Source organism: Alligator mississippiensis, chromosome 10, assembly GCF_030867095.1.
Source record: "Alligator mississippiensis isolate rAllMis1 chromosome 10, rAllMis1, whole genome shotgun sequence".
Lineage (NCBI taxonomy): Eukaryota > Metazoa > Chordata > Crocodylia > Alligatoridae > Alligator > Alligator mississippiensis.
In genome coordinates, this window is record NC_081833.1 from 75,371,733 (window position 1) to 75,396,323 (window position 24,591).

General features: G+C 44.1%; 1 protein-coding gene across 4 annotated transcripts in view; it reads right to left on the minus strand.

The window, feature by feature from the left end:
* The window catches only part of GALNS (galactosamine (N-acetyl)-6-sulfatase), a 48,691-nt gene that overhangs the window by 12,568 nt on the left and 11,532 nt on the right, over window positions 1-24,591 (minus strand). For all 4 annotated transcript variants that reach the window (XM_059713954.1, XM_059713955.1, XM_019496612.2 and 1 more), the window contains 6 exons: window positions 24,442-24,569; window positions 23,488-23,627; window positions 22,206-22,309; window positions 15,894-16,030; window positions 13,290-13,392; window positions 3,698-3,819 (listed from right to left, as the gene is read on the minus strand). In XM_059713954.1, coding sequence (XP_059569937.1) covers window positions 3,698-3,819; window positions 13,290-13,392; window positions 15,894-16,030; window positions 22,206-22,309; window positions 23,488-23,627; window positions 24,442-24,569 — 734 coding nt within the window. The remainder of the gene's footprint in view (window positions 1-3,697; window positions 3,820-13,289; window positions 13,393-15,893; window positions 16,031-22,205; window positions 22,310-23,487; window positions 23,628-24,441; window positions 24,570-24,591) is intronic.

Here is a 24,591-nt window from a genome sequence, read left to right on the forward strand (position 1 = left end):
AATGCTCTCTTCAGTGCTCCTGGTCCCCAAGCTGCAGATAATTTGCCAGGGCTCTCCCTCAGTGCAGCTGCTGCCATTTCCCTCTGGTTAGATGGCAAGGCTCCAGCACAAGTCTTCCTGTGATTATCCCCCGAGTGACTCTTTGTTATGCACCATTTTTGCTGTGTTGCTCCTTCTCTTCGTTTTCAGAGGGTAACATTTCTACCCTGAATAGCAAGGTCAGATCGGCTCTGTTATCCATCAGGTCCTCTCTCCTCTGAGTTTCTCTGGGAGATTCCTCCCCTCTTTTCTGGTCCCACAATGAGTATAATTAAGTCCTTGATGGTTCCTAGGATTTATTTTTTTTTAATCTGCTTGAAATAGGCACTTTTGTGAGTCCTGCTTTAAAAAAAAACAAGCCACACAGTAGTTGGATTCTGAAATCATCAGCAAATATCAGTAAGTGTTTACAGCTTCCATGCGTTTCCGTAATAGTCAAGTATGTTGTTCAAAGTCAGATCTTGCTACTTATCTAGTTCCAGAATTGAACAAACTCCTAGTTTTGGATCAATGCCCGATCACTCAAATCAGGTGACTGTACTTAAGGGCATTAATGACCAGGCATTAGCTGGCACTGCTTATTTATGATCGAAATTTTGCACCTCTCGCCTAATTTAGCAGAGTGCTCTTCAGCAAGAGATTTATGCTGCCAGTTCTTTTGTAATGTCAGAGCTTGGCTTACAAATACCTCCTCTGCTGCAGCGGGCTGGGTGTTTTGTTTGCATTTGATGCTGCACCACATTTAGTTTTATGCTACCTGCTTGTGTTTTTACTATTGCAAGGCATTTCAGTGCAGGTACATTTGGATGGCACGTTCCAATTCAAATAAAAACTGAAGTTTTGGGGGGGGGTTTTAACAATTGAGTACGAAGGTGGTAGCAACAGATTATTTTGGTGGCTCTCTCTAAAATGTTGCTTGAATGCATCTTATTCTCGGAGAGATGAGTCCCGGCATGGTACCTGAGGCATGTACAAAGCTCAGAGAATCCAAGAATTTTATAGAGGAAAGACTTATTAGATCATTTAGTCCCGTCTCTGACATTTGCTGTAACAAAAATATTCCACTGGCTCTAACTTAAACAGGAAGACTAGTAACTGCGTCCAGAGAGGAGCCTAAATATTGCTTAGACTTACAGAAATGTTGCTGCTCCATATGGCAAGTGCTAACATATGATCTTATATTAAGAAACCTCTCAAATGACAAAAGACACAATGGATTCAAACCTTACCACAAAAGACAGAGGTAAATCAGGGCTCTTACTGGTACCCGTATAGAGTCAAGCTAGCCTTTTAGCAACCAGTGCCTGGGTTTCCCTTCGAGAAACATTAGTGTAAGGGACTCCCAGCAGGCAAGCTGCCAAGGGGGGATAAATTAAACTAAATAAAAACACGCACCAGTAACATCCCCACAAACGAGGATAATTTAATTACCACACAGGATAGGAGACCTACTTTCCATGACGCTTCCAATGTGACCGGAGATGAGAGAATAGCAACATTACGTGCTGCAGAAAGGAATATTCATTTACTAAAAAGAGGCTTTCTATTAGGGTCTGCATATTAAATAACATCGCTGCTTTCCGTAATCATGTCATAATCTTACCATAAAATTCAATCAAGGCAACAGCTTGTGTGTGTCCAGAAAGCAATAGAACCATATGAGAAATGACTGCAGATGTAACTCTGGAATTTAGTTCAAGCCTCAAAACATAGTTGTTAAGAGGAATACTTAAGCAATAAGGCAGCAGATGCCTTGAAGATTCTGCATGGTAAAGTCTCCCCAGCTTCAGACCAACACAGACAGCCTGCAAACCACACTTAGGTAGCAACGTCCTAGCACTGGATTTTTGGAAGGGGCTGTTTCTGCTCCTCCTCTTCCTAAAACAAAACAGCTATTAAACCAGAACAGGATATAATCTCTTCTGGAATCCTTACTCAACAATGCAATTTTACTGAACTGAATTCAAAATACAACAGCAACTGCAAGGAATAAGATACAAGATGGATTTGGCTTGTTCATTAGTGCTGAAATGCAAGAGAAAGAGCGAGCTAATGTGATGGGCTTCTGAAGAGCTTCATATGCTGTGTAATGTACCCCTGGGGTGCTCATCTGTTATGCGAAAGAAGTGAAAATATTTTTCCCTCTCCCTTTCTCTCTGGTGAAAACACTAAGTGGACAGTATGGGCTCAGCTCTGTTGAATGTAATGGAGTGAGTGCATCCACTCAATTATTTAAAATGCTTGAGTAATTGCAGCCCTGTCAGTTCAGAAAGCCTCTCTTTGCTAAAGCCACCACACGCAACCATTTCTATGCAGAGGGTCGTGGCAGCACCAGTTTCTGCTTTATTTACTAATACATTCTATAAATCAAACCCAGTGGGAACGAAAGACAGCATAACCCAAGTCCCCCATGTCCTTCTGTTTAAAAAAAAAAAGCATTCTTCCTGATCAGTAGAGAAGAGGTGAACCCTTACCAGCCTTTGGGGAGGATGTTGTAATTAAAGCAGCAAGGCAAGATTAATTTGTGGGTTGTGCTGGCTGATACCAGTGTAAGCTCTTGCCAAAAACCCAAGGATTAGGATGGCTGCTACAGGTGCAGGCTGAAGCCAAACACTTAACGGAGAATGGGGTTAAAGGCTGACACCACCCAAAGAGCTATCAGGACAGTGCAGAAAGTTCACCAACCAAGCTTCCATGAGCAGGGCTCTGGCATGCTTGAAAGCTTCCCCCGTCAGGATAGCATTTCTGTGATGGGCAGTGGTACTAAGACTCATCAGAGCATGCCGACAGAGGAAAGGGACACTTTTCCCCCTTAGGAGCAGAGGATTGCTGCAACCTAGCTCAGGTGTGCATGTTCAAAGTCACCAGCTTATTACTCTGCAGCTGCAGAGTCAGTCCTGTAATTGAGGAGCAGAAGGGAGGACCATTCTGCCTCCTTCCTCCTCAGTCAGGGGTAGCTGGCCGTAAGCCAGGTACCACTACACTGAGTCTCTCTCTCTCTACCCCCTCCTTCCCTGCCTGTTATTTAGAATAATGCTCACCTGTCTACTACGCTTTCTAGGATCCAACACTTGATTTTCATACAGAAACACCTACCGAGTCAATTGGCTAACTGCACAGACACGCAAGTGTCACTATAGTCCTCAACGTGATATTTATGTAGACGTAATCTCTCGTGCTGCAGCATCGCAGGTTCCCTATAGGATGTCTTGTGCTTCCATACAGCTGTAATGTACTCCTTCATTGTGACTGAATCCCTAAATTGAAGGAACTGGCTGTGGAGAGCTGTACTGAGGGACTGGACTTTCACATCCTCCTTTAGACAGTAGTCATCTCACAAAATACTTATGATGGCAACACACTGGTATGATGAACAGCAAAACTTGTCATCTAGGATGTACTGTGCCACCCCAGTCAATTAAGGTAATTTATTTTACCCACAGGAAACAAAAATTGAACAGCACCATTATTAAAGTAAGGTCCTTAGGACTACAGGAGCAAATGTGTCCACAAGAGAAGTGATAAACACTAAGGAAGCCAGCCCTTTGGTTAAAATTGTAATATCTTGTCCTTGTCTCTGAAGAGTCCCCTCTCACGTCCTTGTGACGCAGAACTCTAGCCACAGACACTTCCACATTTGCATTACTTTCTTGCTCACCGTATTGGATACTTCTCCCCAGGGTCCCTGCCCAAATGGAAAAGCAGTGGCAGAAGGGTGTGTTCCTCTTGAGTATGCGTGGTCACTCCTGAGATGTTCTGTCCAGGACAAAAATCGATGCCCTGAGTTAGAAAAAACAAAATGGGTCAATGAGATGATGGGATGAACGGATGGGTTTGAGCTCATTTATTTAATAAGTGATGGATGCAAACAGTGGACTCTATCAGAGTTTGCATCTGGAGCATGACTTAACACAGGCCTCACATTTCTGCATTATTAAAAATCAAAATATCTCTATAAAATATTCATTGAAATGAAATGGCAAACAAAAGACAACAAGGAGGTCATTTAATCACAACTCTGCACATATAAAGCATCTCCTCTCTCTTTGATTACCAAGGTTTAGCAGCTATGCTGACTGGTTGGGGCCGCTGTTTTATAGGAGGGAAAATCCAATAAGATATGAAAGAGCATCATCCCAGGAGGTGACAAGCACCCACAATTCCCCTTGGCTTCAATGGAGGCTGCAAATGCTCAGCGTCTGAGTCAGACCCCAAAGACTCATTTCACAGAAGGCAGCAATAAATTGGGTTATTTAAAAGAGTCAGGTGTGTTTGTCTCTGTGATTTACAGCTTCTCAGAGTGCCAGTATTTGGTTGTTAGCCAGGGAATGCTAGGTGGGCTGGATCCTCTGAAGTAGGTCTGGAAAATCCCCAATATCCACCTTAAAATCTGTTGCTGCAAGTCAAGTGTTCCCCAACAGCAGGAGCTGTTGGTGCAGAGGCCATAGTTACTTGGACGCTTCATTTGTTAGCAGCAGCGGGTTAAGTCCTTAGTCCCCAGCCCAGGGATCCCCAATGCCGTCTGTTCAGAAATCCAGAGCGGTGCACGCCCTACATCTGCGACTCCCTACGCTTTGCCAGGTTTTGTCTCTCCTAAACTCCAGGCAATTATTAGCCAGATGTCAGCTCTCTAATAACCTAGAGCTTGGCCTAGAGTCTTATGGGCTATTTTAACCCTGGGAATAGCAAAAAATTTTAAAGCGCTAATTTCACCGAAGCAAAAATAAAGCAGGAGGCCCCACGGACTAGCACGACCTAGCACCTAGCGGACTTGTTAAACCTCAGAGTTTTACAATTCAAGCTAACACACTGTGCTATTTACAATCCCTCAAAATGCCAGAGACACAGACAGGGACTCAGAGAAAAGGTAAATGGTAATATTTAAATGGTGTGTGTGGGGGGGGCAAGCAGTTGTGCCATTTGCTTATAAAGCAAACAAACTGAAAGGCTCTCTCCAGATGTGAGCAGCATTTGATTGGCAAACAATTTTCCAAAAATATCCTGCGTGTTTTAATGGACAGCTGGTCAGCGGAGCAGTTAATATTCTGCTTTTCAATAAAGCAAGGAGGTTAGAAGCCCATGAAATCCCATTTATCTGCACAGAGCTATAGATTCCTGAATCAGTCGCTGGAAAAAAAAATAAGAGAGCGGCTTGATAGGTTGTAGCAGGCTACCAATAATGGACTTTAAATGGGTACAAAAATGATTGACCTTTTAACCTTCTGGTAGGATAGACCTCTGAGATTGAATGAGGTTTTAATAGTGGAAAACAGACCTTAAAACAAAAACAGAACAGTTAATGGAAAGGTATCAAAGCCGACATAACATACAAATTATAATTTGGATGCAGATCAAACAAGCTATTTAATTAAGAGTCTGCTAATTGGTGCACTGCTCCGCTAATGCAAATGTTTTAGTTTGAGGGAAGAATTTATTCTCTTGGGCGTTCGTTTCTATGTTGCTCCGTATACATTTCACCCTTTGCTTCTCATATAATCCTTGTAATGGGAGCGCCAGAGCACGTTCCCGATTACATCCTGCAGATTCCCGAGGAAGCTTCAACGTAGGGGTCCCGGCACCCACAGAAGCGGTCTGTCTGGCGGGCCTTGAAAGCCAGGTCCTTGTTCAAACTTTATCTACCTCGGGCGGGCAGACGGAGCAAGAAAAATCCTTTCAAGGAAGGATTCAATGACACTGATAAATAGCAGCTCTAAAACATGGCTTGGACTATTATGAAGCCCTTTAAAGGGCCTTTTCTAAAGCCCTTTAATTTCATCTCCATAAAAAAGGGCTCGTTATTTCATTTTTCTGATTTACAGGGTGATGGTCATAATTGAAGGATGGGAGGGAGGGACTACGCTGGACAGCCTAGGTCCTGTGCAAATACAAGCCCTGATCCTGCATAGGTGCTAAGATCCACTGGTGCCATACCACGCAGGACCTTACAGGGCTGTGCGGAGATCCCAAATGGTAAATATGCTGCTATCCATCAGGACCAGGTTTGTAGTCTCCAATATTACGGAGGCCCTCTGCCCTTAAGAGCTTCCAAACCAGTCTGTACCTTTAAAAAGCCAGCTCTCTGCTTTACTGGGGAACAATAAAAACTAGCATCAGCGTGGAGGGCATATCAAATCCCTGTCCGCAACTCAAGAACCCTGATCCCACAATCCGATCTGCATATTGATTTCAAGGGCTCACTTGACTGACCTGGGCACTGCACATAATCATTAAAACCAGGAACTGGTGAGTAACCAGGACACTGGACACCACGTATCGGAGTATGATACCCAGGAGGATGTCTGAAGATACGCAGATACCCTGTATAAGATGGAGCGGGTGTCTCGCAGCATTGAGAAAGTTTCCGATGCATCGACAAGAGGGAATGCTAGTCACGCTCCAATGCGCCTCACTCCAAAGTCTTATTAAACGGGTACCTACGAACCTCTTTCTTAACAAAAGGCATCTTGCCGAAACCTGGCATTTGAGACCTCATGGTATGGTTGCCCAAGACGGTAAAGCAGCTTATATTCTGAAGGAGAATAAATTTCCCTGCTTAAATAACCTACCTGTATTCTGTCCCATTTGGTGCTTTGTAAATTCAATGCTGTTTTCAGTTTGTGAAAAGAAAACAGCACAGTGTCTGACACGAATCAACTGAAAGCCCAAGAGTCCTGTCTGGACTGCTTCCCTTTTCTGGAGCTGGGAATTTTAAATCAATTCTGCTTTGGGAAGCATTTCAAGATACAGACAATCCACCCATCTGAACATCTGGACAATGCCTCTAGCGGCTTGGGAAGCATGCCAATTAGGTTGTGTGCGCTTGCCAGGAGTGGGGAGGAAAGGTGACATGCAGAAAGATGCTAGACCTTCCCCTGTTGGGATGAACAACATCACCCTTGGTGAAGAAAGCATGATAGGCAGTTTGCCTGCCCTTTCCCCGCCTCCCCAAAAGCTGGAGTGGGCTCCAATGGCAAGAAGCATACAAAGAAAGGAAGGAATCCTTTCTACATATTTGGATTGTCAGAGATCACCAGAAGAGCATTTGAAACCCTGTCATCAGGTGAGGATTGTGTCCCATTCCTCAATAAATAAGGCAATCTATATTTAGGACTCAGAAGCTATATCTGAGGGTTGCGGCAGGCTTGTGTACAAGGCAAGACAGGTCAGGTTGGCAGCTGGAGTAAAACGATGCGGCTCCGTGGACAGTGGTGGCGCTTTGCCAATTTGTGCCAGTCAAGAATCTGGCCCCAATATACCTGGCGTCCCAGAGGCCACCCTGAGCAGCACCACTTAAACAGTAACTTACTTCAGACAGGAGAAGAGCAAAGAATTGATCCAGTCCCCGCCCTCCTCACCGCCAGACGTACTGCATTGTTTCCTTAAACATTTTCTTGGAGAGACTGTTAATCAGGAGGTGCTTTTAACTGGCTATTGATCCTCAGCGCAGCTCTGGTATTTTATTCCCCATGTTATCGGAGGCAAGATGCACGCTGACCAAAAAAAATAAGTGACCTAACGCGGGCTGCTGCTTGCATTTAGGCAGATCCCCTAAGCAAGCGTACAAACCAGCTCAGGAGGACGCGCCTACAGCACTGCTCAGCGTGCGGCGGCCAGCTAAAACAGCATCGGATGACTTGAAAGCAGCAGCCAGAAGCAACTCAGCTGGTAGGGCAGATGCTTTGTGCTGCTGCACAATCTTGTCCGTTGGAAGGGAATTGCCACTGAGCTCCACTGAACTGTACCCCCTCCCGTCTGCTCCAAAAGCAACCGGATGCTTAAGGGGCCAGACCTGCCTGTCCTTTCTTCCCTCCAACCGTATAACTAACCTCAATTTTTTCCCCTTCAGTAAGAACTACTGTTGGTTGCACAGCTTGTGCCTCAATTTCCAGAGCAAATGGACCACAGATGCTATGTCAATATAGACATGAGACAAATGCAGCAGTTTGCCAGGATGGGCTCTTGGCCAAGTGATGGAATCACCACTTGTGTTAATGTAAGCCCTCCGGCAATTCATCACCCTGGCACTCTCCCAGACTGCTCCGACTTTACAAGGGACTGCGGATTACAAGAGCAGCACAGCAAACACCGGACTCCATCTCCTCGTTCCAATGCACAAAACCCAGAGCAGCAACAAGAAAAGTATATTAATAGTAGGGGAGGGAAAAAACCCACTAGGTGGTTTGAGCCAGGGATCCCTGGCGCTGAAGTGATCTGCCGTTTCGAGTCAATGCCACAGCCCTGGGAAGCAGCAATGCTAAGCCAAAGCCTTCAGATCTGGAAGGCCGAGCGACTGAACACCTGAACATGCTGTTGCTGCTTTCTCTTGGCAGCCGCTTCAGCCCTGTTGAACAAAAATCGCGTCTAATGTGTTAACTGTCTGGAAGGGACCAGAGAAAAGGAGCGAATCAAAAAGTCTCCATCGGCTTTCAAGCTGGAGCGATCGATGGCTAGCTCATATGCTCAGAGGACCACAATCAAATGTCATTATTTGTGAGGTTCTACTTGACTTCACATCCCCCTCGCAGAAAAGGCTTTATCGATCCCTTCACGTTGACGAGAAGGGCAATCAGAACAGGCTGCGGCAAGAATAACCCCTTTGGCATTTTACATTAAAACAATAGGGCCTTCTCTCCCTTGCACACAAATCGTTTAAAGGTACAGTAGCCTTTATGAAGAAAAAAAATCAGTGAAGATTACTAACAAGAAACTAAGCTGACAGCAGAGGCCGACTTTATCAGCCACTGCCCGAGACACCAAAGGGCCTTTTTAAAAAAAAAATATATATATTTTTAAAGATCCAATCCAAGCTCCCACGACTGCTGCACAATATTTATGCTGTGTTGGAGCAACCTCAGAAGTAGGCAGAGGGGGGAAGCATCAATCTCCCAGTGACTGCAATTCTGCCTCCTCGCATGGGGTAATTAAACCATGGATTCTTGAAGAATCCTGCTATCCCCAGGAAGGCAACCAAGGAACTCCTCCAAGAAATCCCAGGTTTCCTTGTCATTACCCTCCCGTAGGCCCTAAATAAGGCATACCTGTCCGTCTACCCAAGGGAGGGTTAAATGCAGCTGCCCCCTCCCCTTATTCTGGCCTTCTGCCCAGTTCAAGCCATGGGATTTCTCTCGGCACATTCCCACTGGAGTTAGGGCATGCCGTTCGGAACAGCATCTGAGCTGGATTTAAACGTTTCCAGAGGTGGAGAATTTGCCACAACCCTTGGTAAGTTGTTAGCCATGGTTAAGTAACCTCACTGATAAAACAAAAATCCTCCTAAATTAGTTTAGCTTCAGCTTCCAGCCAGTCTTCACTCCCCTGGCAGCAACACTGATTCTCTAGCCTGACATATCATATACATAGCTGTTCGTGTCACTACTAGATTTGGCCGGGAGAGCACTGTGGCCAAAGAGTAGGACAGGGGAAGGACCTACACTGTGGTACCCATCAGCACAAAGGCAAAAGGCAGCAACAGCCACATCCTCTAGCAAGTAAAAGGCACGACAGCTCTGTGGGTTTCAGTTGGCTGAGTATCTAGCTCCAAACGAATCCTGCCGGTGGTTCATTGTCACACCACCGAGGCAGAATATGGGCAGATTATCCCCTCTCCACTGCCACCGCTTCTTTTCAAATGCCAGGGGAAAACAACAAAGCTGGTTTCCTATTACATCACGAGCCGATTCTCCAAATGAAGTCTGGGGCTGTGCAAGTCTGATAAACTTCTGCTGGTCTGCCTTTTTTAATAAAAGTCTCTCTCCCCAATACAGCTTGCAAGTTAAATACCAAATTGTTTAGAAATTCTATAGCATAAGGTCTCGGCAAACTTCCTTTCCACCTCCTCCCTCCTAGTCACCAGCTCCCGAACATTAGACTGTTTGAACTGCATAAACGTGAAATCCCTGTAAATCAGAGGCTTTTTATGGTATGAGCATGACAGCTAGGTAAATATTCCTAATGGGAGCATCCAAGGTAGTTTACAGACAAAAGGGATCTGAGCCACAGAGCCCTTAGTCTTACTTACTCCTTCCGAGTGCATTTATCTTTCCTTCCCTTATGCTATTTGAGAAAGCAGCCATTCAAAAATGGAAGTTATCTAAATAATCAAGTAGAGAGGGCAGGGGAAAATGGTGCTGCATGCAACACCTTGGTGCTAGGGAAAGATGATAAATGATTTATGAAAGGAATCTGATTAGAAAATACTGGGTCTGGAAATTAAATAATAAAAAAAAACCCCAGCACATTTCATGTTTGTGAGTGATGACATGAATTTTAATCCCAAACCATAATACAGATGATGGAGATCAGTTAGGACCCATTAATAACATGGGAGTTTAACAAGGTAAAGCAAGACTGTGAACCTGTGTACTATTGGCGTGGGATCTTTGAAGTGTAAATATTCCCAATGTCATATGGGGGAAAAAAGTCTGGTTCTCTGTTATCCTTTCCTGCTGTTTGCTTCCTGGAAGCTAATATATATCTATATCTCTATATCTAGATAGATATAGAGATATAGAGATATAGATATATAGTGTTTGCTTCTTATAACACTGCAATCAAGCAAATAGCATCTGACCTGGAAAACTACAGTTCCTCAACCTGCCCCGGTTCTTCTGAACCAAACCTGAAAAGCTTTAAGTGGTCAAAAGGCACGTGTAGGGGCAGATCTGCGAGCACAACAGTTTGAAGTGCTCCAATACCAAACCAAAAGAAGGGTTCTGCTGTTTTTAATGGGATTCCCAGGCCTAAAAGACCTAAATAAAAAGAAACCAAGCATGGCTTAAAAATACTGCAAGCTGCCTCTATTAAATAATTTTCCATTCTGACAATTAACTAGGGAATTTCAAGAGCAAACGGAGGTTTGGCTAAAATGTGAAACTACTCTATAAAAAAAACCCAAAAAAATAACAAGATACTAAATTACCCATAAAATAAATCTCCTGAAAAACCCACAGACAGCTGTCTTGACATATCTGGCCAGCGTCAGACCTGCTTTAGAATGACTGCAGCTCCAATAAAGACAGTGAAATATACCTGCTTGCATGAGGCTGGAGTTTGGCCCCAGAGTGAGTTTCATGTCTAATAAATCTCTGCGACCAGCTCTGATATTTAAGTAACAATCCAGTCAGGGGGCCCTACAATTACGGAGGCAAAACTTGCTGTATTAGCCAAAGCCCCGATGGCTTGGCAAGTCAAACTCACCGAACATGTGTTCTGCTTGCAGTGGAGATTTCTAACGTCACACGTATGCATTCATTAAAATCCATTTGCTATGAAACCCACAACCAAAACTGGCCCTCCAGTTCTGCCAGAATAACTCTCACCCCAAAATGAATGTGACCAATGAAGCCAGTGTCTGCAAAGAGGGACCTGGACAGCGTGTATGAAAGATGAGCCCACAAAAAAATCAGAACTATAAAAATATTGTGCCTCTCAATGTCTTCTTGTCACTAAAATCTTACTAGGGTTGTAATTAAGGCCTGGAGGACGTTAAAGAAGAATCGGAAGAAATTTCAGTCCCAGCTTCCCCTCTGCATGTTGTTAATGGCTAGTTTGTCCACTAATGTGCTCCAATTTTACCCACATCAACCACATGTGATACTAGCTGCAGGAAAGCAAGTGAATTTTTAATCATCTCTGATGTACAGTATAATTGCTGACTTTTATCAGCCAGTAGTTAAACAAAGACTTAGAAAGAAAGAAATATTCCTTAATTGTATAACTGCCACTGCTCACAGTGGGAAAGTCTTTGAAATGAGTAACTGGTCCTCATTATCAGAGCTATACACATATTTAGACACGTACAAATAGGTTTAGATCAATGTGGTTATTTTTCCCCCCCAAAACCAGGTATGCAAGTGTATGTATGCGCTTGTATTACAACAGAGAGCAATTATTCATACCTGACATTATCTCCTGTACATATGAAAAGTGCTTGCCTCTGAGCATTGTGTATACAATACATACACTCTCTCTTCCAGGGTCCCCATGCAGAGGGAAAAAAAAAATCTTTCACACTCCATCTGTATCACTTGTGAGATACAAGCTTTCCTCTCACACTTGTGTAGACAAGCCCATTATATCGTCCCCTTCATGCAGCGATAACATCGGCCACAAAGTGCAATGCACCTTTAGAGCCCAGCGTCCCTTTCCCTTGGTAAGTACGCTTGGCACTGCCACTACAAATCCTAGAGCAACATCAACTCCTTGACCCTCACAGGACTTGTGCGCGCACACACACACACACACACACACACACACACACACGAGTAAAAAGACTTTAGAGATGACATTTCCTCCAGACACCCCAAGTAGAGAAATTATGCACTTTCACATCCACAAATGTCAATGGCCCTCACTCCTGCACCTGTGATGCCTGAAGGACCTACAACGTGCACAAAAAAACCCCATCAACAATCTTCCAAACAGTCACCCTAGCAGCCTGCTGTCAAAATCGCTGGGAGCTGTGCCACAATATATTTACTTCACTTGTAAGGGTAGAACCAGCATGGGACATTTGTGATCCTGGCAGCTGTGAAATGCCCTGGAGTTCAGTACCCAAGTTTAGAACAAGGAGGACACAAAAGAAGCAATGCAGCAACTGAGTGTGGCTTAGAACAGAAAAATAAGCAGGCAGGAAGCACGAAGGCACCACATTTCTAGTAAAGCCAATGTAATCATTCTTAGAGAAAGAGTGGTCATCTTTCACCTAGTTCAGCTCCTGACCACTGTTTCCTTTTCTCTCAATGCATCGCCTAGAAAAACTCTCTCATGGCATTTAGACAGTGAAGGGCACTAGGTTTCCCACATTGTGCACCGAGATCCATCCCATCAACTTAATGCAACTCTTCAAATGGCGCAAACAAACTAGAAGAATGGTCAGACTTTATTAGGAAAAGCTGCTTAACAGTAAGGGGTACCGAGTACATTTATATATATTAAAACAAATATCTATAACATATATTAAGACAAAAAGCCAACCCCCTGCCACGACATAAGAGTCTCTTATCATCGCCTTGGCCTGGCACTGACTTTTATACAGAGGTGCTGAAATACCAACCTCCTGCCTTTATGCTACAGACTCTACAGTTCTTACACATCACTGCCTCAAAGAAACAGCTAGTTAAAACAGTGTGCAGTGATGCACCAGGATTTTAAATGCCTCCTTAACAGGGTTATTACCCCAGGTGAGAGACACCTGGATGTGCCTGGTAATGGGGAAAACAGACTCAACTGGGGGGGTTGGTTTCTGTTACCTTACTGTACTCCTCCCAGGAGTTGCTCCAAGTCCAGTAGTGAGCCTTGTAAAGCCCAACTCTTACTGCCATCATCTCGTTGCCACGGTAATAGAATATCGGCCTGACGGGGAAGCAAAGGGAGAGGGGGGGAGAAGTACAGCTGCATGAGAAATGCGATGTGCCCAAACAAGCGCTTCGGCAGGCGCACTGATAAGGGAGACAAACACTTTAATGGAGTCTGACTTCCGATCCAGCTATCAGTCAGGAACAGGCTGCCTTCTAATCGTCTCCACTGCAAGGTTTTCAATTAACATTTTTTAAAGTGTTCATCAAGTTGAGAGCTCACACTGCGCACGAATGAAACATTATACAACTCGGCTGCCAGCGATTGTTAATCCTTGAACTATCAGACCCTGTAATTTCCTATAGAGCTTGACGATTTAAACACCAAATGTCTCAGAAGAGTGTGTGTGCACGCGCGTGTGATGGGGACTCACAGGCTGTGCGATGCTTGGTCTCCTGTTTGTGGCTGGTGGCACAGCGCAACGGCAGGAGGCTGCGAGCTGTTACTGTCACACAGGTGGGCTGGAGAGAGGTGGCAGACAGGGGATGTCCTCTCAGGTGCCACAGTGCTCTGCAGTGCTATCACAGGAGGCTTCAGTTGAAAAATACCCTATGCCCACCCATTTCCTCCTCAAAAAGCCTCGCCAAGTTGGCTGAAGGCAGCCCAGAACACCACTTTTTTCCCCAGGGGTCCACTGCTCTCACACATCTGCTAAGCAGAGTCCATCCTCAGTGCCCAAAGCAATCCCCTCCTCTCCCTAGGTTTCACTGCCAAAGAACTCTTATTCTTGGCACAAAAGGCAAGGCAGGCCCATGACATTTTGTTACTGAGCTGTACTGTCTACAGGAGGCAGGACTGATTGCTGGCAGTGTTTCTCACCCAAGGACCGCAGACTCAGTCAGCCCTTCCCAGCTGTTTAATGCTGGTAATACAATACAGTCAGAAGCGTGGTTCTCATTTTTAAGGTGTTTTGCCTTATCTTAAGCTCAGAATCCCTAGCCAGCAAGAACCGTTCAGCCGCAGGGTGCCACCATGAAGAATATTGTTTAAATGGAAGGGCAAGGTTAAAAAAAAACACAAACCCTCTCAACTTGAAGCATGGGAGTGGTTGTGGATCCCTTCTGTTTCAAGGCTAAAGTGCGGTCTCCCTCGCAGGCACCTTACACAATGAGCCTTCTGCCCTGTGCAACTACAACTTGCTTATGAATGAAGGAAGCAATGCTGCACATCAGGGAAGGTCCAGGCCTGCATTCCCGACATACCTAAACTTCCCCTGGGATCTAGAGAGGTTTAAAGAACATAGATCTGGGCTGAAAACATTCAGAGCAGTGAAGTTTAAACAGAACAACCAGATCTGTCCTCCCTCACTCTCAACACTCATGTTTTGAGAAGCTGTTACGTGCTTTGGTTTAGGAAGAAGCAAGTCCTTTTTTCTTCAAGCAAACAAAATATTTGCTATCCTTCTTCCACCTCTGTTGTTCCTGCTTTCTTCCCTAAAAGGAATGCTAAATCCTAACCCATTAAAAAAATAACACAAATGGAATTTTTGCCTTTGGAAAATTTGGTTTTCCAATTAAATCTGGGGACAGAGATGTTTATTGTGTGCACTGAAAAAGGCAGTTATTACCTTATAATCTGTGTTACAATAAGGTGCTTAAACCAATTAAAAAATAAAATCTTCAACAGACTTCAATTACCGCTGGTAGCAACATTTCATAGCCGGCCTACACCTAGCAATATCCTAGACCAGCTGGCGGCTGAACTTCTGGTGCTCTGTGCAGGGGCTTTCTGCTTTAGTGGGCACACAATTTGCTTTACTGAACAATGGCTCAAGTCCAATATGTAAGGAGAACCCTGAGAAGCATCTCTCTGCCTTTTCTATGCGGTCTCTGCCCTCCCTGCTCTGATCCATCAGGTCTTGTCATTAAAATTACAGCTGAGCCCCAGGGAGCGAGTCAAAAATGCTCACTACTACACTTTAATACCACACAACTAGGACCTACCCCCGGCTGGTCACCTCCCAGGTCTCCAACTGAAGTCTAAAGCTGAGGTTCAACCCTACAAAAGGGTGCAGACGCACAGATCTTTAGGTGCACATGAAATGTCAGCCAAGTTCCTCTCCAGGATCAAAGCCTTCAGTTGTAGGCTCTTTCACTTCTGGCTGTGCTCAATGAAGGGCTCGGTACACTCTTGGATGCCACAGTAATAAAATACTACCGCATCCTTTCCCCCAGGTTAGAGTTCATAGGATTTACCCTTACTGCAAGCTTATGTGCCTCCAGAGATCCATGCTAACCCCCATGACACTTGCATCTACCCGTGAAATCCATTACAAGGCAATATGTCAAATGTCAGGAAATCCCACTTGGCTAGCTCCAGCAGAGAATTGAGAGAGAAAGGAAATTGTTGCTGCTCACTCCGATTCACCCACAATGCACTGCTCCCATTCTAAAAATAATGGGAGGAAGTTTAGAAACAAACAAACAAACAAGTCCCGCACCCGTCCAACAACCCAAGAGCGGCAGACGGGAGCCGCGAGCTCTGTACTCCTAACTAACCTGTCAATTAGCTTGCCCTGCAGGACAGCAGGTAGAAGGTCAACGCCGTCAATCTGTCTGTCATCGGGAAGCTGCAATCCTGCCAGCGAGAGGCTGGTGGTGAAGAGATCCATCACGCTGCCCAGCTGATGACTCACCTGAAAGCAATGAGACAACAGAAGAGGCATTTGCAAAGACCTTTCACGTAAACTTGAGCCTAGGTTCTCAATTGTTGTTTCTGTTCCTGTTTGAACACCGCCTTTCCACACGCCATGCTTGGAGCACAGTCCTGCTCCCAAGGAAGTCATTTGCAAAGCTGCTTGGGGCTGAAACAGGCCCTTGCTCTTTTCATGGGATTTTTTCCTACGGATCTCGCTCTCTCTGTTAAACTTCTCCTTTGATTTCTTAGATCACTGAGAAGTCATGCTGTAAGTGACCTCAAGCGATCATCTAGTCCAGTGGTTTTCAACCCGTGGTCTGCAGACCCCTGGGGGCCACAGACTACATCTAAAGGGTCTGTGAAAGATGCCTGTGATCAATCAAAAGTATGTGAATAGCTACACTTACCATTCAAAGAGGTCTGCACCTCTATTCAAACTTTTTTAGGGGTCCACAAGTGAAAAAAAGGTTAAAAACCACTGATCTAGTCCAACCAGGGATCAAATCTGCAACGTTGGTGTTGATTCCCTTTCCCCCACATTTCACCCAATATCCACGCACACAATCTGGAGAGGCCCACTGCCCTACCCCATTTGCTTAGGCAAACGATGATTCATTTTCAGACTGAATCAGCCTGAAAACATCCAAGGACTGTTGATCTGGGGTATTTTTAACGTTTATTTTATTAGTGGAGAAATGTTTTTGGCTCTGGCAGCCTGTTGTAGGTTTTCTACTTTAACTGGAAGCTATATTCAAGATCTCTCTCATTAATTTTTTTAAAAAAGGAAACCAGCTCATCCTATACGATCTGTGCGCTGACGGGTTTCCTTCCAACTGATTTCTCCCCCACAAGCCATTTGATCATTCTGGGCCTTGCTACTGCATTCAGAGATGATCACGACCCTCGGGACATGGAATTAACCAACGTTACGCAAACAGATATCTTCAGTCAAGTGAAAAGTGAGCAAACGCACACTCGGCTCTAAGATGCGTCAGTACCAGATGGGACACAGAAGAACCTCTTCATCCATGCTGCAAGTTCTAAGATGAGGACTCATCTGGTACAATGCAGCACACTTATCAAGTGGAGAAAAATGCTGCCTTTTCCACTCTAAGCAGATTTACAAGTTCTACCAATATGCCAGGGAAATACTGATACACCGGTTACAATGCTATGACTGGGGACCTACTGACATCATGGTGAGACCATGGGTTTTTCATGGCCCAAAGAGCTGATTTTGTGGGCATTTCATGACGAGTGGCGGAGGGCACATCACTCAGTCTACCTCACTACTGTTTTGGGTTTTTTTGGTTCATTTCCCAGGGAAATCACAGCCAATGCATGATTTTCTGGCAATCACAGACAATGCTGTTTTTCACAAAATCTCCAAAACCACGATCGAGGCAGGTCCCTACCTACGACCATCCCTCCCTAAATCTTGCTTTATTCTTGAGTATTTCTGCTATTAACTCACAGAAGCCCTGTTACAGAGGTGATGCAAAAATGCTTATATCAAAACTTTAACACATTATAAATGAATTTCTGCAGCACATCAGCTCAGTCATTTGATGGTCCTGTGCCCTACTAAGGGAAAGCAAACCTTTTGTTGAGATTCTAGACCTCCTTCTGGAATTGACTGGTTGCCCTAATGCTTTGAAGGGTCCCCCCTTTCTGCTCCCAGCAATCTCCCTCTTTTCAAAACGCAGCTTGGCTGGTGAGCTATCTTTTGCCAACCCCTCTGACAGAGTAGCCATGCCTCCCATCCTTCCATGCCAAAGGAAAAGCCAATCCTTACAAACACTTCCCGCCAGGCCATGTCACCAGTGAGGCTACTCATGGTAACAGGCACTAGCCAGGGACCATGGAGAGCATGCAGGACTAGACTTTGAGTAGGCTGCTTGTCTGGTCTGCGCACTTTGGAAAGAGTTGCATGCACCGCAAGTGGACACAAGGAAAGCTCTCCTCTTTCAAAGAATATATCCAGCCGGATGCTGACAAGGCTGATCTGCTCCGCGCATCTGGATGCTTTGCCAAGTTTAGGAGCTGAGAGGTTAATAAAGAGGGTATTTGGCAGATGAAGTAGTTATTAACATGTCCGCTCTTCATGTGGTCCCTCAGCATCAGGAACCAAAAGGATCACTGGTATTTAAGACATTTTGTAATTAGGCTTTAACAGTTTAAGACAAATCCAGAAATCACTTTTCATGTTGTCACTTCAATCCCCTCCCTTCAATCCGTAGGCTGAGGCAGCGAGAGCAATAGGCAGGCTGAGACCCACATCTCTGCTATTTCCTCCTTTATACCCTGCATTATGACAGCCCTATGGGGCCACCACCGACTTGTTGTACTGGCCCTTTTTAAGCATAACCAGATGTAGATGACTCTCTTTAATCATCCAATTACGTTCATGGTCTCAGACAACGTCCTTCCAAGAAGCAGAGAAAACTTCTTAAGAAAATTAAATGCCCATGCCACAGCCACTTGGATTTATCTGTGCTCTGCAGCACCACATTGAGGAAAAAAAGAAGAAAAGAAAAAGGTTAATATTTATATAATCTTTGAAGTATTTTCAGAGAAAAATAAAAAAATTACCATTTTCTCCTGTCAACAGCACTCTTTCATTGCAGTCGCCTTTCCCATTTTTTTTTTCAAAAAGAAAAAGAAAAATCCAGAGAGAGTAACAGCCCAGAGAAAATAAATAATATATAAAAAAAAGAGTGAGATCAGATATTCCTCGTATCAGTAAGGAACAGCCGGTATTACGCACGTAAGAACAGCTCCCCCTCCCCCCTTTTTTTTTTTAATAAACTCTCAGTGTACACACACCGTCTTTAAGAAAATGAAATCCTTTTGCTGTGGGCCACGTCGCAGGAAGAAATAGTCACCACTGCTGTTATCAGCGCTTTCAAGCTTTAACTCTGAATCAAAGGCGACAATTAATAAAGTCGCCCCCGCCAGGAATGGAAAGGAGGAAAGCTAAATATTTGAAACTGGGTGAACAAATGTCAGGGTGTTTTTAAATAAAATCCTTTTACAGTTATCACAGCGAGCAGACCTGATATCCCTGTCTAATTCAATTTCAATTTGCGCCCCACGGGAGATAGTGAAGAAAAGGTTGCAATGCTGTCTTTGGGTTGATATGTTCTTTTCTCCTTCAGGGAGCAGGAACTGGGGGTGGGGGAGAGGGAGGACGGGGGGGGGGGAAGCACAGACAGAGAGTAGGAGAAGGATTCAAATACCAGCAGAATATGAATTTCTTCTAGCTGGATCCTTCCAGAAGGCAGACGTGATGCAGGGAATGTTTAAAATGTTGGCTTGTTATGAATTCACCTGGAAAATACAGCCAGGGGAAGGAAACTACAGAAAGGGTGTTTGTGTGTGAATAAACATGCCAAATGGGGGACCTAAAGCAACTGAATTTTGAGACCAACAGCAGCAGCAGACTCCAGCGGCATCCCCTGCCTCTGGACCCCAGCTGTAAATCAGCTGGCTCTGCCGGCTACTAGCAGAAGCAGCCACAATCCTGCCACTTGCTTTTCTTTATAAACTTCTACATATCATTCCTATCCCTTGCAGCAAACAGGCCTAGTACAACACAGAAGGCTCCTGTTTGGGAAGAATGAAAACGCACTGCTGACCGCCATCAATGTCACGAGCTTCCCAGCAAAGAACTGGTTCCTATTGTATGGGGCAGCTAAAGCACTGTGCGACTCCAGTGCCTGATAACAGGATAGCGGAAGACACTTAACAGTGGGTTTGAATGCAACCTTCCACATTCAACAAGAACAAAAATGATCCCTGGCTCATAGCAGTTTGGCCACCTCCAAGAAAAAGCCACTAAGTCTTTTGCAACCAAAAACATGGGCAAATTACATTAGATTTGCAATGGAACACGGGCAAATTATGTTAGCTTTGCAATGCAGGATGCAAGTCTGTAGCTTCCACATATGACATAGAAAAGAAACAAGAACAACGTAGCAGGAACTCTGTGACACTTCACCTCGCATGCCTAGAGAAGACGGCTGCAGAGAAACGACTAGGTACTAGAGCACACCTGCATGGCACTGTAACAGAAGACAATGGCAGACCAACACTACCCAGAAGTCTAATGTAACATGGAACCTCTCCCCAATGGTCAGCACCAGTTTTGGTACCAGAATGCAGGAACCTCAGTTCCAAGACCAATTTTTGGCTCATACCAGCTACATTGTATTTAGAGTCACCCATGGTATCACTTTCATTGCATATTGTAGGCCATAGCTCTACAAGACAGCCTCAACCCCAACAGATGTCCAAGCCAAACACCTCCATGGAACCACCGGGCACTTTCCTGAGCTGGGGACAAAGTGAGGAATGAAGTGCCTGCTTAACTTTGGGCACGTACTTAAGTGCCAAAGTCATTAAATCAGATCCCCAGGTGCAGATCAGCCCTGTAAGATGTAAGCGAGGACTTAGAGTTAACTGTGTGATTAAGTGCTTTGATGAATAGGAGGCCCTGTGAACATACCTCTGGTACCTGATGACACTCAGCTGCCCCATTTTTCGCTGCACATACATGGTTGATCATGAAGATTCAGAACCAGGATTAAGCTTTTGCCTACAACTGTAAACATTAGCTACTTGCCCCGCTGAACAACAGAGAACACTTCCCATGTCAGCAACTTGCTACACCACACACGCACAATCACCGTCAGACCCGCCTCATCATGTTACTGTTAAACTGTTTCCTCACTCCTATTAACCCTAGGGTTATTACAAGAGAAAGTATTTTACATTTTGTATTTCCTTATCCCCATTTCTGACAGACATTTGCTTTCAGCACTTTATTTGCTTCAGACAGTGGAAATCAGGAGTCCACTTCAGTTTCATGCTGCATTCAAGGCTGTCGTGCTTGGCTGGCAAAGACTTTGTGGAAAGGTTTAAATTCAAATAAAAAACACTGTTTTCATTTCCCATTAAAAAAAATTATGAAAATATTCCTATTTGACTTTTCAAAACCTTTAAAATGACAAAACCAAAACTCTTCTTGTGCCCTTGCCCTAAATTTTAGGTCTCATTATCTGATAGAATCTTACTAAATATGCACTGTGAATTATCTTTATCCTAACTTAATCACAGAATCATAGAAAAGATCAGGGTGGCAGGGCCTTCAGGAGGACATCTACTCCAACCCTCTCAAGGCAAGATCATCCTAGTCAAGTGTTTGTCTAACTGGTACTTAAAAATTTCCAAAGATGGCGATTCCGCAGCCTCCCTAGGTAACCTGTTCCAGTGCTGAAACACCCTCATAATTGAGAAGTTCTTCCTAAAAAATATAATAAAGCTGTTGTAACAGACTATGGCTTCCTATAACCAGAGTCCTGAGGAAGGATGGTTTACATTCAAAAGCTTGCCTAACTTTATCCCAACTACATAGTTGGTTCAATAAGAGATAGCACCCTAAGAAATCCTTGCCTCTAGCATGACTAGAAAAATATTTTGCAATCTTCAGCACAGAGTCCAGTAACTCAAGTATTGCTTCCTTCTGGAAATAAAACCCCCTTGAAAACAGGAGGGAATGCTTCTTATGTATCAGGAGTGATGTCTGCTGGAGAGTTGATTGAACATTTCTTTAGTGAATATTGGACAATTTCCTGTACAGGCTGCTATTAGCACCTGGGGATTAGTTTATCGGGAGCATCATTTTAATTGGCGTGCAGACAGGAAGCAGCAACACCTCCCCAGGTCAAACGCAAGACTGTGAGGGTCACATCATCTGGCACTGCAGGACAAAGAATGCATCCAGGCAGCATACTTCCCTGCTACAGAAGGACATACAGAAGGAGCAGGTGTGCCCTGGCCTTCTGAATGTTTAAATATATAATCTACAAAAAGTGATCCAACAAAAACAGATGGGTCAAACAGTCTACAAGGTCAGAAAAGTCAAATCCCTTGGCGTTCAGGAAAAAAAAAAAATCTGATCACATACTTCTACATGCAAACTGGCAACAGTGAAATTAACTGACTCACTGCACAAATCAATCAACTCTGTTTGAGCTAGACTCCAGAATCTGACACAGAGATTTCACTGAGAGTTTTTATAGGCAAAATGTGCCTATAACCCAGGGGAATTATTCTGCTTACAGAAAAGGGACTTCAGACTGCACCTGAAACTGTTAGGACCAGACACCCACCTGTCCTGCAGGTATACGGCCAGGCCACCATGCAATAGCTGGCTCTCTCATGCCACCTTCAAACGTTGTCTGTTTTCCGCATAGAAAAGGCCCATTGCTACCCCCTAAAAAGAGAGGATAATTGAGAAACATTAAAAGGTGCCAACAGCATATTTTAAAAGGGTACCAAATAGGAGTTTTTGAAACCAGCATTTTAAAATAATTTTATTTTGTGGATCAATATAGTCTAACTGGCACATGTGGCATCACTTTGATTGCCTTCCTTTAAAATAAGGTTTTAGGATAGACTTTCCTGCTGCTCTGTAGCTATTTCTGCAGTGGACAACCCGATTAACAGACACTGCAAATATGAAACAAACCAATACTATCATTTTTGTCCATTTTGTTTTACTCTAACAGTGTTAAATCTGCCTTGTGGCCAAAGGAGGTCAAATTTTCCAGACAGATGTGTTATTTTTCTAGTATCCCATTACATTTTAGGGGTTTTAAATGATATAGACATAAAGACGACAAATAAGATTATATTATGTTTCCCCCAAAAACCTCTGATCAGAGACAACGACTGGTTTGCAGCGACACTCCTTTCATCCCCAGCTTTGCAGTTAAGCTGGCTGAGGAACAAAGCAGAAAGGTTGCCCAGGGTCACAGAGTGTCAGTGAGATTAGAACTCAAGAACCTCACAGCCTTATGGCCTGGTAGCTCCTGGACTGCAGATCTCCAAACAGAGAGGGAAAAAAACTATAAAATCAAGTTTGCAATGGCTGTACCTCAGGGAAACAAACTTATAAACAAAAAGGAAATCTGTGAAGAGAAGAAAACCTGTTCATGACAGGGAATGCTTGTTCCTCCTGCTGTTTCTTTGTAAGAACTGAAGAGAACAGGATGCTTGCATTTTTTATAAACTATTCAGAAAAGTCAGATATGCATTTGGAAATGGGGATCTAATTCGTCTTCCTAATTAACTAATATAGAAGGCTTAGCAGTTCGTTGTACATCTCCCTCCAGCACGCACAATACAAGTGATAGATGTAAAAACTAGCCAGCAGGCAGCTAAATGATGGCTAACTGTAATCCTAAATAAAAACCCCTACCCATCAGCACTGGGGCCTGGAGTAGAAGGGGACTTGTGTGTGAGCATGTCTGAGCTTCAGAAAGTTACCCAAACCTCAATGGTGCAAAACCAAAACCCAACACGGGAGTCTTCGTTTTCCAACTCTGGGACTGTTCAAATCTGGGCCCAAGTTTCCCAGCTCCAACTGAGCTTTGTCCTCTACACACCTACCCTGTTTAGGAGCTGAAATGAGGGCAGCCCCATTATCAGATGTGAAAAACACAAACGTGTTCTTGCTGATGCCCAGCTTCTGAAGGTGTTTTAGGATTTTTCCAATGCTGTCATCAATTTCTCGCACAGCATCTCCATACCTGAGAAAGAAGCAGTTATGAACATTTAAGACAGTGAAGGAAAGAAGGAGAGTTTAACACAAGGTAATGCACTACAATAAAACACGGCATCTTTAGAATACACAACTAATGCTTGTGCTGGAGAGGGAAATAATTTACCCACCCATCAGGTAGGTAATGAAAGTTTGCCAGTGTCATTGTATAACTTATGCCTCTTATCTGAGGAAGGCAACCTCTCTGGGATATTAAAGCCCTTTGAGTTTGCTCAGATCTGAGCCACTCTTGGACAGAGACCAGCAATTGAGATAAATTAAACCATATGGCTCCCAGACATACGCAAAGGCCACTTTGCTCTGAGCTAGAGGCTAATAACATTATTTTGCTTATAGATGCTAGCTGGAAATTACAATCTCAAAACTGAGGCCCGCTACACGCACAGGACTACCCTTCCCCTCCTGAAAATTGACGTTTCCAAGACACAGAGCCTGTTTGCTGTTCTGATTTACAAGCTTTTAACCCAGGCACTAATCAACACTAGACCAGCAGCCTTCCCAAAGCATCCCTTCCATATACAGCATTTCAGTACTCACACAACGGGCAAGGGAACGTCAATCTTCCCCACATATATGTCACCATATTTTTATTTCAGATAATAACAAACATCTTGGAAATCAGCATCAGCAAAATCCTTTGCAAAAACTGAATCAAATACCAGGCTCATCAATGTATGGGTTTGCACTTCAGGACACACACACAAACAAGCAGCAGTCTATGTTCTCAAGTCTAATAAGAAGTTGTACCGCAGGAGGTATAAATCAAACAAAAAGTGACTTACAGCCCTCTCTGGCTAGTGCCCAAGAAATCTTTGGAGGCATACACAGGCGCATGAGTGGCATCAATTGCCCAGTACAGAAAGAAAGGCTGTTGACTGGCTTGCTGCCTGTTAATAAAATCAAGAGCTTCCTGCAAATGATAATAAAAATTA